Raw genomic sequence first — 15,675 nt, 5'->3', positions numbered from 1 at the left:
TCAATCTGTCAGTCACCTGCTCCAGTTTCCCCTTACTTTTGAACAAGACTCAGAGAAAGGGCAGTACATTTTGAGTGGGCACTCCATCCTTTTCCAATTGAGAGCCATGGCTTTGAATGTCGAGTTCCTAATTCTTTTTCCTGCCAGTTCAGATGAGCTGCAAACCATCTTAGTATTGGCTGGAAGTCAAATCACGGTTCTCCGTCTGGGAATCCGATAGTTTGCGTTGTTCCTTCTGAATCCGAGGTTTAACTAATTGCATCCAGTCCAATACCCTGGCATAGATCTACCTAGGGAGGCTGAGGAATGGGATCCTCTTGTAGCTGGAGCACATTTTCCAGTCCCATTTCTTAAAAGGTTTAAATGTCATCCATTTCTGCCAGTCCAGAGAGAATGCCTCAAATCTACATGTATCACTGTAGAGGTGTTCTATGTCATTTCTATTTTATCAAAATCTTTATACAAACTGGAACAAGAAGAATGTTTATCCTGCAAAGACTCCAACTGATCAACATACACATTCACACATGTGCAATAACACTAATGTGCAATAATCTTTTCTGGCATCGTTGTATTTTTACTGAGTTGTATATAGCACTTGTATTCTATTTTTATCTTATTGCATATTTTATTCTATTTTATTCTACTGTATATAGTATTTTATTTTATTCTATTCTGTACAGTTGTACACCGTATTTATTCTTATTTTATTTTATTCTAATTTTTGCTTCATAACTTTTGCACTGTCCACTTCCTGCTGTGACAAAACAAATTTCCCACGTGTGGGACTAATAAAGGTTATCTTATCTTATCTTATCTTATCTTATCTTATCTTAAAAGTTACACAACCTTTTTGGGCTACAGCACCATAGGGTCCCCACTCTTGCAAGTGCCCCCTGTTAATGTGAACATGGAAGTTTCAAATGTATCAGTTGTCTGAATCAAGGAAAAATCTTTACTCTTGAACATGACCCTAAATTATTAGTCTGGATGGTGATCGAATGTTAAACAATGGCAATAATGAAACTCAAAAACTGCTTTGCCACATTAAAAGTAATATTCAAACAAACAAAAAATGAAATGTTCCCTGTTTAATTTAGCATTGTACCACAAGGAACCACTGCATTATTCTGCTGCTTTCAAGCTCAGTTTTCAGTTTTGTTTAGAACCTTTGCAGGAAAAAGTAAAAAAAAAAACAAAACAACAAGTTTCTGCTAAAGGGACATTTTAGTTCCCTGTGCTTTATCAGAGGTTACCATCAAGCACACTGCCATGATTTAGCATTCAGTTTGATTCAGTGTCACAGTGTTCTTATAAAACAAAACATGCTCCCCATGTGATGTCAAACTCTAATCATCACCCTGTGTTAGTACTGGATGTAGTTGTGAAATAATGCTTATATTTAGCCTAAGTGTAAATTAGATATGGAGAAATTAGAAAAGTCATACAGGATATGATAAGCTTCTTAGTAATGTTATTTATTTCCAAATTTTTCACATTTTCAGTTTTAAGTCATTTTCAGTAATTTACACCTGCTTTCTTTGAAGTGATGCCGTAGGTTGTTTGCCGTGTTTGATCAGATTCCTTTGCAGAGTATGCTTTACAGAGGATCTTTTCCAACCGTCACTTTTTCTCTTCTCTTTCTTTTATAGATGCAGATGATTACGATTATGGTGAGTTTTATTATCCATCAATACATTATCAGAATCAGAATGCTATATTGATCACTAGGGGAAATTATGTAGTTTTCCATTTCATTTGTTTTCCTTTTTTAGGAAAAAAAACAAAAACAATACAATGAAAAGCCCAACAATCATATGACCCCCTATGAGCAAGCACTTTAGTGACGGTGGGAAAGAAAAACTCCCTTGTAACAGGAAGAAACCTTCAGCAGAACCAGGCTTACAGAACTGGCGGCCATCTGACGTGTGAGGGGAGGAAGACAGGACAAAGACACACTGTGGAAAAGAGTCAGGGATTATTAATGAATAAAAATCATTGCATTCAGAGAGGTGCATAAACACAAAGTGAGTGAAAAAGCTAATTGAAGAAGAAACACTCAAGGCATCATGGGAATGGCCCAGCAGCCTAGAGCTATTACAGCTGATCTAAGGGAGGATTCAGGGTCAAGCCCTAACTAATTCCTTACTAACTCTAATAACATTTACAATAATAGATTACAGATCATTTGGGAATAAATTTCATTGCAGTAAATGTCTTTCTGAAAGTGGTCTAACTAAATTTAAGGATATAATTCCCTCACTGTCAACTTGAGTGTCATGTGCTAACACAATACAGAACAGCTTCCTGAACTCGACTCCCACAGAGGTAAATTATATTACTAATAGTTTTACATCTTCACTGTGTAAGACTCCATACTGTGGTTCCTCTGAGAAAGACTACCAGTATTTGAATCATTGGTATAACTCTTAAACACGCACCTTAGAGCAAATAACTCATATGCTGAAGATGAAGTGGTGTTTGTTTATGTAATTACAGACCCCTCTTCACACACCAAGGTTTAATATGGAGTAATGCAGGCTGTGGCAGATAGTTGCTCCTCCATGAGCCTGGTTCTGTTTGAGGTTTCTTCCTGTTAAAGGGGATGTTTTCCTTCCCAGTGTCACCAAAGTGCTTGTTCATAGGGGTTCATCTCATAGGTGGGTTTTTCCTCTGTTTACTCTGTATTATTGTAGGGTCCCTTATCTTACAATAAAAAGCCCCATGAGGAAATTACTGTTGTGATCTAGCAGTATATAAATAAAATTGAATTGAGTTGAATTGTTGCATGTATTATTTCTTTGTTGTTTTGTCTAACATTATGAAAAAAAACATTCAACAAACGAAACTATTCAGCAGCAGAAATCATATCAAGCAAAACTGCAAGAATTTGTTAATAATGTGTGATTTCTTTCTTTTTTTTAAAGGACCCACAGAAAAAGGTGAGTGGAATAAGATGCCACTGCCTAAAACGAGTCAGTTATGCTGCCCCTAACACTAACCAGCTACACCCAACAACTAAGAGATGCTTCCACCTGTACTTTACCTCTGACTGGGAAAACAAACTAACACTTTTTGTGTTTTTCTTACAGTAATTCCAACTGCAGAGACTCACATACCGGAGGAAGATACTTTTGGGGTAAGAGAAACTGTCTGCCGCCTACAGTGCAGTTTTTAGAACCCTTCCCAGGCACCTCAACTGCCATTCACATCTTGCATCAGGTGATTTCAGTGGGTCAAATAATAGGGTGAGCTAAGGTCTCCCAATCGTTTCACCCGAAACCTCTGCTGATAATGACCCACGCCTTTTTTTCACACCTTGGCATGTGGTGAGGCACATGATTAATAGTGGGCTGACGACCCTCTTATCTAGGGATTAAACACTTGGGACTCTTCACCATTTGGTTTTAGAACTTAAAAATCTTACTAGTTCAGAGATTACTGCCTGCTGAAGACAGTATTTTGTGATGTTTGTGGGTCTAAAGATAGTGAGTCCTCGCTCCTGAAAATACTTTAGAAGTCAGGTACTTTCAATTCAGTGCCGTGAAACTGTGTGACTGTGACGTTTAGACTTCATGTGATTTACAGGTATCCATAGCAGTGGGCCTGGCAGGGTTTGCCCTAAGTTTGATGCTGGTGGTTCTCTTTCTTCTCATCAACAAGTATGGTGGACGATCCAAGTTTGGCATGAAAGGTAAGAGCGAATGTATTTTCAGTCTTTCTGCTCTGTCTTTGATCTGGAATAAAAATCACATGTGTGACTTGTATGAAGGTGGGCAGCAGAAAGATGAGCTCACAGTGCTGATTGTAGTCATTCTAAATCTGCACTATAGAAATAAAATTGAACTGAATCCTTAGAAGGAAATATTAAAAGTGTGAAATCTGCTTTGCTCGTTTTTTTCATTGTGTGCACACACTCATATGAGTATATAGTGTGGTGGACTGCAAAAAATTGCAGATAATATTTGTGACATACTATGCAAACATGGTACTATACTATGCAAGCAATACAAGTGCAATCAAGACCAAGTGGAGGAACAATGGAAGAACACATAGGAGACAACAAAGTGCCAAAAAAACAGTTTGACTGTTTAGCCAGTCTGGGCGTTTTTTCACCTTCGACCTCTACAACATCTTTCTTTTCCCTCTTTGTCACTTGATGCATGCTGGGATGAAATCATTTTTTTTGGTTGGATAAGACTTTTATTTTATATTATTTACTGACTAGTAAGGAACAACCAGCACAGCATTCTGTTGAAATCTATATGAACTGGTTATGATAACATATTGCAAGACTAAGCGATACATTGTGTTGTATGTTATTTGATTAGCTATACTGCTGATGGTAAAGATATTGTGATTTTTAGCTTGCTAAATGTCACAAGCGTGTACAAAAGCAGTACAATTCCTTGGAAATATTGGGAAACAGATGTTTCCATACATAATTCATTCTCCCTATTATTATTCTGAGAAGCAATTAGAAACGCGCTCTGTATTATTGTAGGGTCTATACCTTACAATGTAAAGCACCTTCAAGCAACTGTTGTTGTGATTTGGCGTTATATAAATAAAACTGAATTGAATTGAAATCAAAATGCTACATTGAAAATAAATGGGGAGACACTGGTGGAAAGCTTGACTATAAAAAAATCAACAAAAAGAAGCATGCTACTGACATGCAGTATGGGTGGAACGGGTACACTGAGTAGCATGTGGCCCTTGCCGTGCAGCAGTACACACTTCTAGCTGAGTGTCTGCAGCAGAACAGAGGTTTAAAGCTACAGCACGTCAACTCACACACTGCCATCATGAGGTGGGTGTTTGCACACATCAAATCTAGAAATAGTGAAAGTAAACTGTCCACAGAATGCTCATGTTTACCAGCCTAGCTCCCTTATGATGACTCATATCAGTGGATTCAAAAGGGATTAGAGTGGGAAAAGGTCCAGGCATGATGAGTCAAGCTTGGATTTTTCTCAGTTTCATATTATCACTCTGTTTGGTTGGAGAGTTTATGTGCTTCAGTTCAAACCAAATTTTCTTTTTAGTGTCTTGATGAGAATTAAAGTTACTAGGCATTTTTTATTTCTTCTGTGCACCAACACAATCCATAAATCAAACAATTGAGATGTGATTGAAGTGCAGCTTTTAAGTTTTTAATTTAAAGGGTTTTATAAAGGTGTAAAAGAGAGAGGCAACAAAAGCCCTATTAGATGAATGCTTTCTATCCTGAAGCTGCTGGCAGGCAGCTTTTTCTGAAGAGAAACTGACAAAAAAATGGTGTTACACCTTGCAGATAGCACAATCACTTTGTGACTTGTGTGTAGGTTCATTCTTAATAAAACTAAAAGTTGTTAAATATTGGAGTTGCAAAGATACCCTGTGCTCTCTGAGGTAAAATGAGTTGAACTACTTAAGGTGATGGTGTTCTTACACAAATGAGAAACCCCATAGTTGCAGTTATTATGATAATTATTAGCTTTGACAGTATGCACACAGGTCAGAGCTCAGTGATGGGTGACCATTAACTGTGATACTAAGGAAATATTTCTCAGCAACAGAGAAATACTGAGTGTATCACTTTGTCTTCGCATTGCTGTGCTGCAGTGTAGTTAGACTACAGTTGTCTCATAGTCTCCACAGAGAGCTCTTTTAGTGAATGTTACTTCCTTAAACCAGATTGAAAATTTCAAGAATATTGTGCTTCTCCAACATTCCTTAAGTGTGTTTCAAACTTTTGGGGCACATATTTTGGCATTGAAAGGAAGTTTGGAAATGGGCCTGTAGGTTTTCTTCAGTGGTGTGTCCATGTTTGTTTTTCAGTGGTGGTTGGATAAACCCGTTTAAAGCATCTGGCGACACAACCTGAACGCAAAGAGCAATATATCAGAGTGACTACAGAGGAATGAGGTTTCATTTTGGTCAATATTTCAGATCTATCTTCTAAGTCTTTTTTAAGACCTCATAGGGGTCTTCAAAAGACCCCTATAAGTAGAACATTAAGGGAACAGTTTACCCTGCCCAGGATAGGATTACCAGGGCCCCCATCATGGAGCCAGGTCCAGGGAGGGCAAACGTCTGGCGGCCGGGCCTTAGTACATGGGGCCCAGCTAGGCACAACTGAAGAAGGGACATGAGCTCATCCTCCTGTAGGCCCACCACCCACAGGAGAAGGGATGGACTCAGTCTGGAGTTGCCCATGGGGAGAGGTGGTGAGCCAGGGTGAATATCCTAGTATCAACTCAGCTTCCTGCCTGTATGTTTGGGTTTCTCCCAGTGGATGAGCAGGTTTGTTTCCTGCAGCTTCAGATTGGGGAACAGGTCCTGACTGTTGTCTGCGCTTATGTGTTTTATGGCAAATTCCCCTAAAACTATGGATGGATTCAGAGATCCAAGAAGGAGTGCTGGCTTCACTAAAGTGGCACTTTGCTAGTATATTTAAACACAGTGAAAGCAGCACACACTTCCATATCATCACAAATATATTTCTAGCAAAAAGTTCTCCAGATTTTTTCCACTTGTAATGTGTCATGAGCAGTGATGGGAATAACGGCGTTACAAGTAACGGCGTTACTAACGGCGTTATTTTATTCAGTAACGAGTAATCTAACTAATTACTATTCCTATCGTTAAAACGCCGTTACAGTTACTAACAAGAAAATGTGGTGCGGTCGCGTTACTATTTTTCAACAAACAGACGGTTGAAGCTGTGTTCAGCTTACCGCATCTTATATCAGTTGCACGGAAGTAGCTCTAAGCAGCTGTGCGCGCTCCCGCGGACGGCAGTCACTTTCTGGCAGATGATCACTTTTTCGCACAACACCTGGAGCTAAGGGGGCAAAACAATCGCATGAGTGCTGCTGTTTGACTGAGGAAGAATAAAGTAGTCGTGGTAAGCCAATCACATGACCACTTCAAGATGACAAAGCAACAAGGTGATATATACCAGTTTATAAATTGTGTTGATAGCCCACGTAAAACCAGAGTCATGACAAACAATATATACCCAGCGTTTTTTCCTGAATACTTTCGTCATGTTTACTGTCTAAGGACAGCGCTAGCAAGCACTCTCTGCTTATGACCAAAAAAACAACAACCAAAAAACCCACCCCTTTGGTTTTTTGTTGGAAAAATGCACCATGTCGACCAATCAAAAAGTGATATGGCAACATGACATTTGGTTGTTTGGAAAGAGGGGGAAGTTTTAGGAGTGATGGCGAGAGAAAGCACAAAAAGAGAGAGAGCGAGTTTTGAGATGTGAGAGATTTGTGACGTTTAGCGTGTTTGGAGTGTGTAGTTAATGTGTTGTCTTGTGTAGTTAGTGTGTAGTGTTGTGGATAGTTTTGTGTTGTGTGTCAGAACAATGAGGCGACTGCTGTCTCCAGGTAGAAAAAGGAGTGATACACCTGCTGCTGTCAGACCTGCAGGTATCAGGCTGTGATTTTCTCCTTTATAGTGGACAGAAATTTTTTTTGGAGTGGCACAAATAATCTGTGGCATCTTATTGAAGAACAGCTGATTGTTCTGTAAATAGTTTGAAATGGTTATTTAAAAAAGGGTAAAAGGTAAATGGCTGCAAATAACTTTGTTTGCAAAACTTGTGCGTATGATTTTAAAATTGACAATTTATATTTGCATTTAAAGTTATGAAATATGATTAAATAAAAATGTTTGTGGTTGTTACAGTAAAAAACTTTTTCTACTTGGAATTTATGTTTTTTGTCTGATTTTAGATCAATTGTGTTAATACAGTATGTCAAAATGAAAACATAACTGTAAATTCAGACACGCGAGGTTGTGCTGAAAACGATGACACCAAACAAGGCAAAGTAAATAGTTTTTAAAGGTGAAATGTAGAGGAAATCAAAAGTAGTGAAAAATGGTCAATTATACCCTGGACCCCAGAAGTTAAATTTTTTTTTTAAAGTAACGCTTTTCTTACTTAATTAGTACTTATTTACTTTTAGAATCTTGTAACTCAGTTACTTTTTTGAAGAAGTAACTAGTAACTATAATTAATTACTTTTTCAAAGTAACTTGCCCAACACTGGTCATGAGTACTTGGTACGTGCAATAGGCAAGCTGTCAAGGCTAAAAAAACAACAACCATAAAATAAAATAAAAGACATTATAATCACTAATAAAAATGTCCAGACCAAGTGACAGAATCATAGTTGGTTGGCTGGGCCGGCTATGTGTTTACCGAGTCACATGTTAAATAAAATGAAAAGATTCTAGAAGATTATGAAAGTCAGAAGCAATAGAGCGCAAGCTGTAATCAACATGAAAATTTAAACTCCCCAACAGAATGATTCTTTCCAACTTAATGGTGGACAATAAGAAATCACCAAAATACACTAAGAAACTCACAGCTGATCCTGATGGTCTACAGATTAAAATGACATAGAAAGGATGAATCCAACCAATCTTCATCATCTGTATCTCAAAGGGTTTAAAAGAAGAATTATTCACCATTTGACGAAAAAAAGAATTGCTAAAAATGATAGTCAGCGAATGGCAAACAGCATTAATTAGGATGCGTTTTGTAACTAATTGTTACAAAGCATAATTAACTGTAACTCATTGATATAGATTATGAAAAGAGATTGTTAGGTGAGTAAATGAGATAAAAATAGATCAAATACATCAGTGACCTATGTCTGGCCCTCAATATGGCCTGAGTGAAGCCCTAGAGAAACTATGTTTTAATGGCCATGAAGACACAGAAACACGATATCAACCATCTGGCTGTTCACGTGCGTGCACGCGCACATTTTGAAGACATTTAGCTTACAGTGAGATGAAGTGTACTGATACTGTGTCACTGTTCACTTCCATTGCTCCAAATGCATGGTTTGTAAAAGAATAAAAAAAAGGGATGATTCCATTAGGGCTTCATAAATCCTGCTCCTCAGAGATTTTTTGAGGAGAAACTCTCTGGTTTCTTCTAAGAAAGAACATTGGCATCTTTATGTCACTGTACTCTCCTTTTGGTTCCAATAGGATTGTTATGTTCTTAGGAGAATAAAAAATGTCTGTAATTGAATGTGTTATGGTCCTTGGTCAGTCCAGTCCGTTCTTTAGTATGACCTTTTTTTTTTAGTTGTTTTATTCTACTGTAAACCTTGAATGATACTATGCTCTCCCCCCGTTGAGCTTTGGTCTGTCTTTCTACATATGTCTTTTTGACTCTGAGCTTGGTTTTATCCCACATATTAAACATGTAACCAAAATTGGATTTTATCATCTAAAAAACATAGCCAGAGTCCGCCCTATTCTCTCTCGGGCCAACACGGAGATGTTGATGCATGCTTTTATTACCAGTCGCATTGATTACTGTAATGCCCTGCTCTCTGGTCTCCCCAAAAAGAATATTTCACCTTTGCAACTTTTGCAAAACTCTGCAGCTCGTGTGCTGACGAAGACCAGAGGGCGGGCCCACATTACACCGGATTTAGAATCGCTGCACTGGCTCCCCGTGTGTTTCAGGATCGATTTTAAAGTTCTTTTATTGGTTTTTAAATGTCTTAATGGTCTTGGGCCTTCTTATCTCTAAGATTTGCTTTTACCATATAAACCCTCGCGGACCCTGAGGTCCTCTGGTACTGGCCTTTTGATTGTTCCTAAAGTCAGGACACATACTCGCGGAGAGGCAGCTTTTCAGTGGTATGGTCCTCGTCTGTGGAACAGCCTGCCGGAGGAGCTCAGGGCCGCAGAGAACGTACATGTTTTCAAGAACAGGCTCAAGACCCACCTTTTTAATTTAGCTTTTACCTAACGTTTATTTATTTTATGCTTATTTATTCTATCCTGTTATTCTATTTATATTATTAATTTAGGTTTTACCTAGGGCTGGGCGATATGGCCTAAAATCCATATCGCGATATAATTTGAAGCACGTGCGGTAACAATATATATCGCGATATATTCTTTTCTTCTGTATAACGTATTTTCCACACTATAAGGAACACTTAAAATCCTTTAATTTTCTCAGAAATTGAGAGTGTGCCTTATGTACGAATTCTGGTTGTGCTTACTGACCTCGAACCGATTTTGGCGTGCAGAAATCTGTTAAAAAATGTTTCAGTACAACTTTGGTAAGACTTCAGGTCCCAAAGTCAAACGAACACTGAGAGTTAAAAACAGTCTAAATTCTTTCATCTTTAATAAAATCATCAGCGTTGCTGCTTTACCAGGTGTAACAATTAAGTTTAACATCCAGGCATCCATGAAAACAGAATTTATTTAAATTTAACTGAGTTACAAGTTAACAGGAGGTTAGCTCGCTAGTTTCCACCTAAACATGACATACCATGTTCTGACTGAGAGATTTTTGAAACTAATTAAAACGTACAGCTCTGCTACCATTTCCAACATAAATGAAGACAGAAAACTAAACAGCAGTGGCGTTTGCAGGGTTACTGAAGTTGGACTAGCTGGTATATAATGTTGTGCTACGTGATTGCTAGCGACACAGCTATGTTAGCATAGCATTAGCACAGTGAAGCTGGAGGATGAACGCCAACTTTTTTTTCACTTGATAAAAGTTAACATAAGGGATTCTGGTGGTTAGGGACAAATGCAATCGCATAGCAGGATGCTATACACGGGGCAAAATTCAGTCAGGAGAACAACTGAGATTACTCATCCACAATACAAGGTTAGTTATTAATATACTGCAACAACATGGGAATAGAGCAGCTGCGAGAGAATTCAACATTAATGAATCAATGTTATGGAAGTGGAGGAAGCGCAGTTTTTCCTTTCCCCATATTTCAAAAGTGCTTCATCTCTTTGCTATGACTGTCGCCCGGCATAATTTGCAGATGATAATGGTTGTAGCCCCTGCTGCGATGCTTTCGACCAAAACAGGCGCAGCTTGATGACATCATCAACATGCGCTATCGCGATAGAGCGGTATAGTCAAAATCTCTATCGTTGGCCAAATTTATATCGTTTCTATCGTATATCATTTATATCGCCCACCCCTAGTTTTACCTAATATTTATTGATTTTATTCTTATTCATTTTTTATCTTCTTACGCTATTTATATTGTATCCCATTCTTATTTTTTTTATCTTTTTATCCTGTATATATTCTTATTGGGTCATATCTCCAGTGTTTCCTCGGAGGGGGCTCTCTGCACCGGGGCTGTGATCGACCGTGGCTGCTGGGGCTCTGTCGGTCTTCTCAGCCTGGCTGGGGGGCTTCTTTGCCTCCCTCCTGCTCTGTGCCCAGCGTGGAGTCTGCGGTCTGTGACCGGCTCCCGGTGCAGACGGTTCCCTGTGATAGTGTTTCCTCACCTAGCTCATGTGTGCCCAGCCCAATTTTACTCTTTAAGTGTGTATGTGCATGTGTGTGTGTGTGTGTGTGTGTGGGGGGGGGGGGGGGGGTATGTATCCATGATCGTTTATGTTAATGAGAGTGTGGGGAGTGAGTTGGAGGGCGGGGTGGGGTGGGCTGCTTTTAACCATGTAAAGCACTTTGTGCTACATTTCTGTATGAAAAGTGCATTATAAATAAAGATTGATTGATTGATGCATATAGTCATATAGGTCTCCTGGGAGTGAAATTGAATTGAGGTTGTCCCCCATGCAGAAAATCTATATGAAAATTAATTATGAAAAACTATTAGGCATATATTTATTTAGTTCGGTGCATTTGTAGTTCAGGGTTTAGATGATAAAATGTAGATTTAGGTTTAACATGTTGGTGGACAATTCTTAACCCACAAAATATCTGTACATAAGCTGCACATGTTAAAACTATATTCATCTGTGGATTAATCACATATTCTTTTTTTTATTCAGTTCATTTCTTCAAAGAATGTCATGTTTGCAGTTTGTCAACACTGCTGTAACATTCAAGACACAAAGCAGCAACCAGCATCACAATGAGTTTGTTGCTGTGACAACTGAGTGTTTTCTCTGAGTTTCCCACCCAAGCCAGTGAAAAGGCTCTGAGTGTTTTAGCCATCTTTATACAGTCCGTCTGTGGCTGTATGCTCACTTTTTTGTGAGCATACAGCCTTTTTTGGCAACTATGACTAAAAAGAGAATTATCTAATAAAAGGTAAACAATTTCAAACTCAAATGTTCTTAAAGGTCAAGAACTGAACTCACAGCCAAACCTTAATCATAAAAAACAAAAAATTGTCATATTGTAATTGTTTACACCGATATCTGCGATAGAGATCTGAATATTTGAGTTGTCCCGATTCGCGATTGAGGTGTGAGACAAACAACCACTGATGAGTCAAAACAATGACCGTCTTCACTCCAGGTGTTTCCTGTCGTTGTTCTTCTTCACTCTTATCTCTGAAACATCATGAGCACATCCTGTACAAAACTGTTGCTTTTGCAGGTACAAAATGCAGTTACAAGCAAAATATGTCTCACCTCTACCCTAGAAATGAATCTACGTGATGTCTGTGTCTGTAAGCATGTTGGCGTTGACCTTTACTGCACTCTAAGTGACCTCTCACCATGTATCATCTGGATAGTCCCGCCAGATGAAGCTTATGACCCTCAAAGGACTGAGTGCTTAACTCTTTCATGAGCACATTTGCAATATGTGTAATAACATGATTAAAACTACATGTTTAATAAATGTTTTCAAAAAAGGCCACTACTCAAAGCTGAATAAAAATGATATAGAAGAATAAAAATGATATAATTCCCACAGAGTGAAGATGAGGCTGAAATTATTTGAAGTCAGTAGGTAGTGATTTCAAATCAGTTGATCTCGAATCTGCAGTGCATGTTGCTATGGAGATTGTACTTAAGGTGGTTAAGTACGATAAGTAATCAACCACCTTCATAGTACAGAAAACCCAGGGTTAACCCTGAAGTTACAGAGATAAGGTGAAATCCTCCTTCGTAGTACAGTCCTCTGGGCAGCACAGATACATAAAAACTCTGGACTGACCTACTGAGTAAACCGGTCAGCCCAGCTTTGTGTGACAATTTAGTAGGATTGCTAATAAGGCAGATAAGACGAAGATGTAGTACTGAAAAAATTATTCACTCACCCATCTGAATCACTGAATTCAGAAGTTCCAATAACTTCCACTGCCACAGGTGTATAAAACCAAGCACCTTGGCATCCAGACTGCTTTTGCAAACATTTGTGAAAGAATGGGTCGCTCTCATGAGCTCAGTAATTTCCATGATACTGTGATAGGATGCCACCTGTGCAAGTCCAACTATGAAATGTCCTCATTACTAAATATCCCACAGTCTACTGTCAACAGAGAGAATTAAAGCATTTTAAACAACTACTGTGACTAAGACAACAATATAATTCATATTTGCCTTATTTTTATATTTGTCATGTTTGTGACATAAAGTATATCTTAAACTGGCTTTGAAGTACAAGCTGTTTGGATTCTAGTTTGTTGATTGATTGTTATGACTGATTGTTAAGGCTGGCTATATCGTCCTAAAACACAGCCTATTCATTATGTCCTCTGTAGTGCATAAAAACAGTTGAACTGAAAGATACTTTTTTCTTTGGTTCTCAGGAGGATAAGTCACACTTAATCAACGAAGAAACTCTGCTTTTACCCTTGCATCACATCCCTTTGTTTCAGAGACTCTTCTTATAATAACAGGAAATATTTGAGGAAGTGTCCTAGACTTAGAAGCAGTTAGTGACTGACAGTATAGAGATATTCATCCAATCTAAATACTCCATCTGTGTCTTTGTAGGTCCAGTGGCAGTGATAAGTGGTGAGGAAGACTCTGCCAGTCCCCTTCATCATGTTAACCATGGGATCATTAGCCCCTGTACACTGGATGCTGGACCAGCTGCAGTGGTGATTGGAATGACTAGAATTCCTGTTATAGAGAACCCACAGTACTTCAGACATGGCCACAACTGCAACAAACCTACCACCTGTAAGTGAAAACATGTATTCAGTTTTCAATTCGATTCACTTCAGTTTTACCTATATAGCACCGATTCGCAACAACACTCCTCGAGCATATTATATTGTAAGGTAAAGACAGAGGAAACCCAACAATCAGACGACCCCCTATGAGTAAGCACTTGGGGACAGAAAAACTCCATTTTAACAGGAAGAACTGGTTGCAGAACAAGGCTCAGGGAAGTGAGGCCATCTGGCGCGACCAGTTGGGGACGAGGGGAGGACAAAGACATGCTGTGAAAGAGAACCAGAGATTAATAATAACTAATGTCTTGATGCATGCTCAATCAACCAGGTAAGTAAATGCCAGAAGCTTGATTCTGTTCATCTGGACGAAACGTTTTCAGTGAGAGAAGTGCGCTTTGACAATCATCCAAGTGACTTCTTCAGTCTCAGCTGACTGCAGTTTCCCCCAACCTTATAAACAGTACATTTGCACAATAACTGAAACCAGCCCACTGAATGAACATTGGGCTGTAAGGTCAGGTCTTTGATCATTAATATCCAAATTGTCATGACCATTGATCAACAACCATTGATCAGACCACTGATCATTGATCAGAGACCATTTATTAGTGGCCATGAGTACCATTCACAGAGAGTTGGGGAATGGCGGCATCACTGCATATCAATATGGACTTAAAATAGAGGTAGATTTAGTCTGATATATTTGTCTCTGAATAGCTTCCCCTTGAAAATGAGGGAACTGTTCAGATGCAGGTATTCAGATTCACACACACACACACAAATTTTGAGAGGAGAATATTTAAATGAATCTTACAATGATTCAATAAGGCAAACTGTGCTTTGTGCTTGATGTGGTTCTGGTGGAGCAGAGCTTCACACATTTCTGAGCATTAGAGGCAGGGACAGAAACGCCACAAAAGACCTTATACCCCTGACATTAAATGGTCAAATGCCAATAAACTGGTTCACTGTTAAATAAAATCTTGATGCTGATGTTTTTGAATAATTCCACAAAGTGTTATTCAGTCATGAAACTCATTGATTGTGTATGTAACAATGTTATCTTTATTATCATTTTATTCAGATGATTATTATGATATGCACTTACTCTGCTGCCATCATCTTCCTCAGAGCCGTGGTAGCAGCTGTGTGTAAGAAACTCAATGATGATGAGTCCCAGAGTATATTACAGTGGCATTAATTGTGACCCAGTGGTGGAACAGTTTTCAGTGTGTGTGTGTGTGTGTGTGTGTGTGTGTGTGTGTGTGTGTGTGTGTGTGTGTGTGTGTGTGTGTGTCTTAGATAACTTCCTCCTTAATGACAGTAACTGTACTAATTACCAAGCAGCCATATAATCACATAAATTTAGATTAAAATAATTCCTTGCATAAATATACCCTATTTGATATATAATATTAAGGTATAATAGAAAATGAGTCATTTACTGCTATAGGCAGGAAAAATATCTGTTGTAAATAAAATCCACTTGTGCTAAATCCCAAAACAGTGTGTTCAAATGAAAAAAATCTTCTTTTTTTTAATCCATAAAACACATGTAAAAAAAACAAAAAACAGAACTATTTTAGATCATCCACAGAGAACAGTGTCAGTAATCTTCTGTTTGATTAGTTTAAAGTAGATCTATTCATAAGTTTTGCAGTTTTATTCAACTTCATGATGTAAACTGTAGCCAACAGGTGGCAATCAAACATAAGCAGCGGGAATGAATACTTGGGAGGTTTCATTTGAGTGGCTTTTTTGTAGTATTAATAATGGCTGA

The 15,675-nt window shown here is 38.4% G+C and overlaps 1 protein-coding gene across 1 annotated transcript in view; it reads left to right on the top strand.

Moving 5' to 3' along the window:
* ntrk3a (neurotrophic tyrosine kinase, receptor, type 3a) overlaps positions 1 to 15,675 on the top strand; it is an 83,673-nt gene that overhangs the window by 59,122 nt on the left and 8,876 nt on the right. The window contains exons 10-14 of the mRNA XM_063480922.1: positions 1,653 to 1,673; positions 2,928 to 2,942; positions 3,093 to 3,139; positions 3,589 to 3,694; positions 13,711 to 13,899. Coding sequence (XP_063336992.1) covers positions 1,653 to 1,673; positions 2,928 to 2,942; positions 3,093 to 3,139; positions 3,589 to 3,694; positions 13,711 to 13,899 — 378 coding nt within the window. The remainder of the gene's footprint in view (positions 1 to 1,652; positions 1,674 to 2,927; positions 2,943 to 3,092; positions 3,140 to 3,588; positions 3,695 to 13,710; positions 13,900 to 15,675) is intronic.

This window comes from Pelmatolapia mariae, linkage group LG7, assembly GCF_036321145.2.
Source record: "Pelmatolapia mariae isolate MD_Pm_ZW linkage group LG7, Pm_UMD_F_2, whole genome shotgun sequence".
NCBI classification, from domain to species: domain Eukaryota; kingdom Metazoa; phylum Chordata; class Actinopteri; order Cichliformes; family Cichlidae; genus Pelmatolapia; species Pelmatolapia mariae.
Note: the sequence above shows the minus strand (reverse complement) of the source record. Positions and strands in the feature narration are given on the sequence as shown.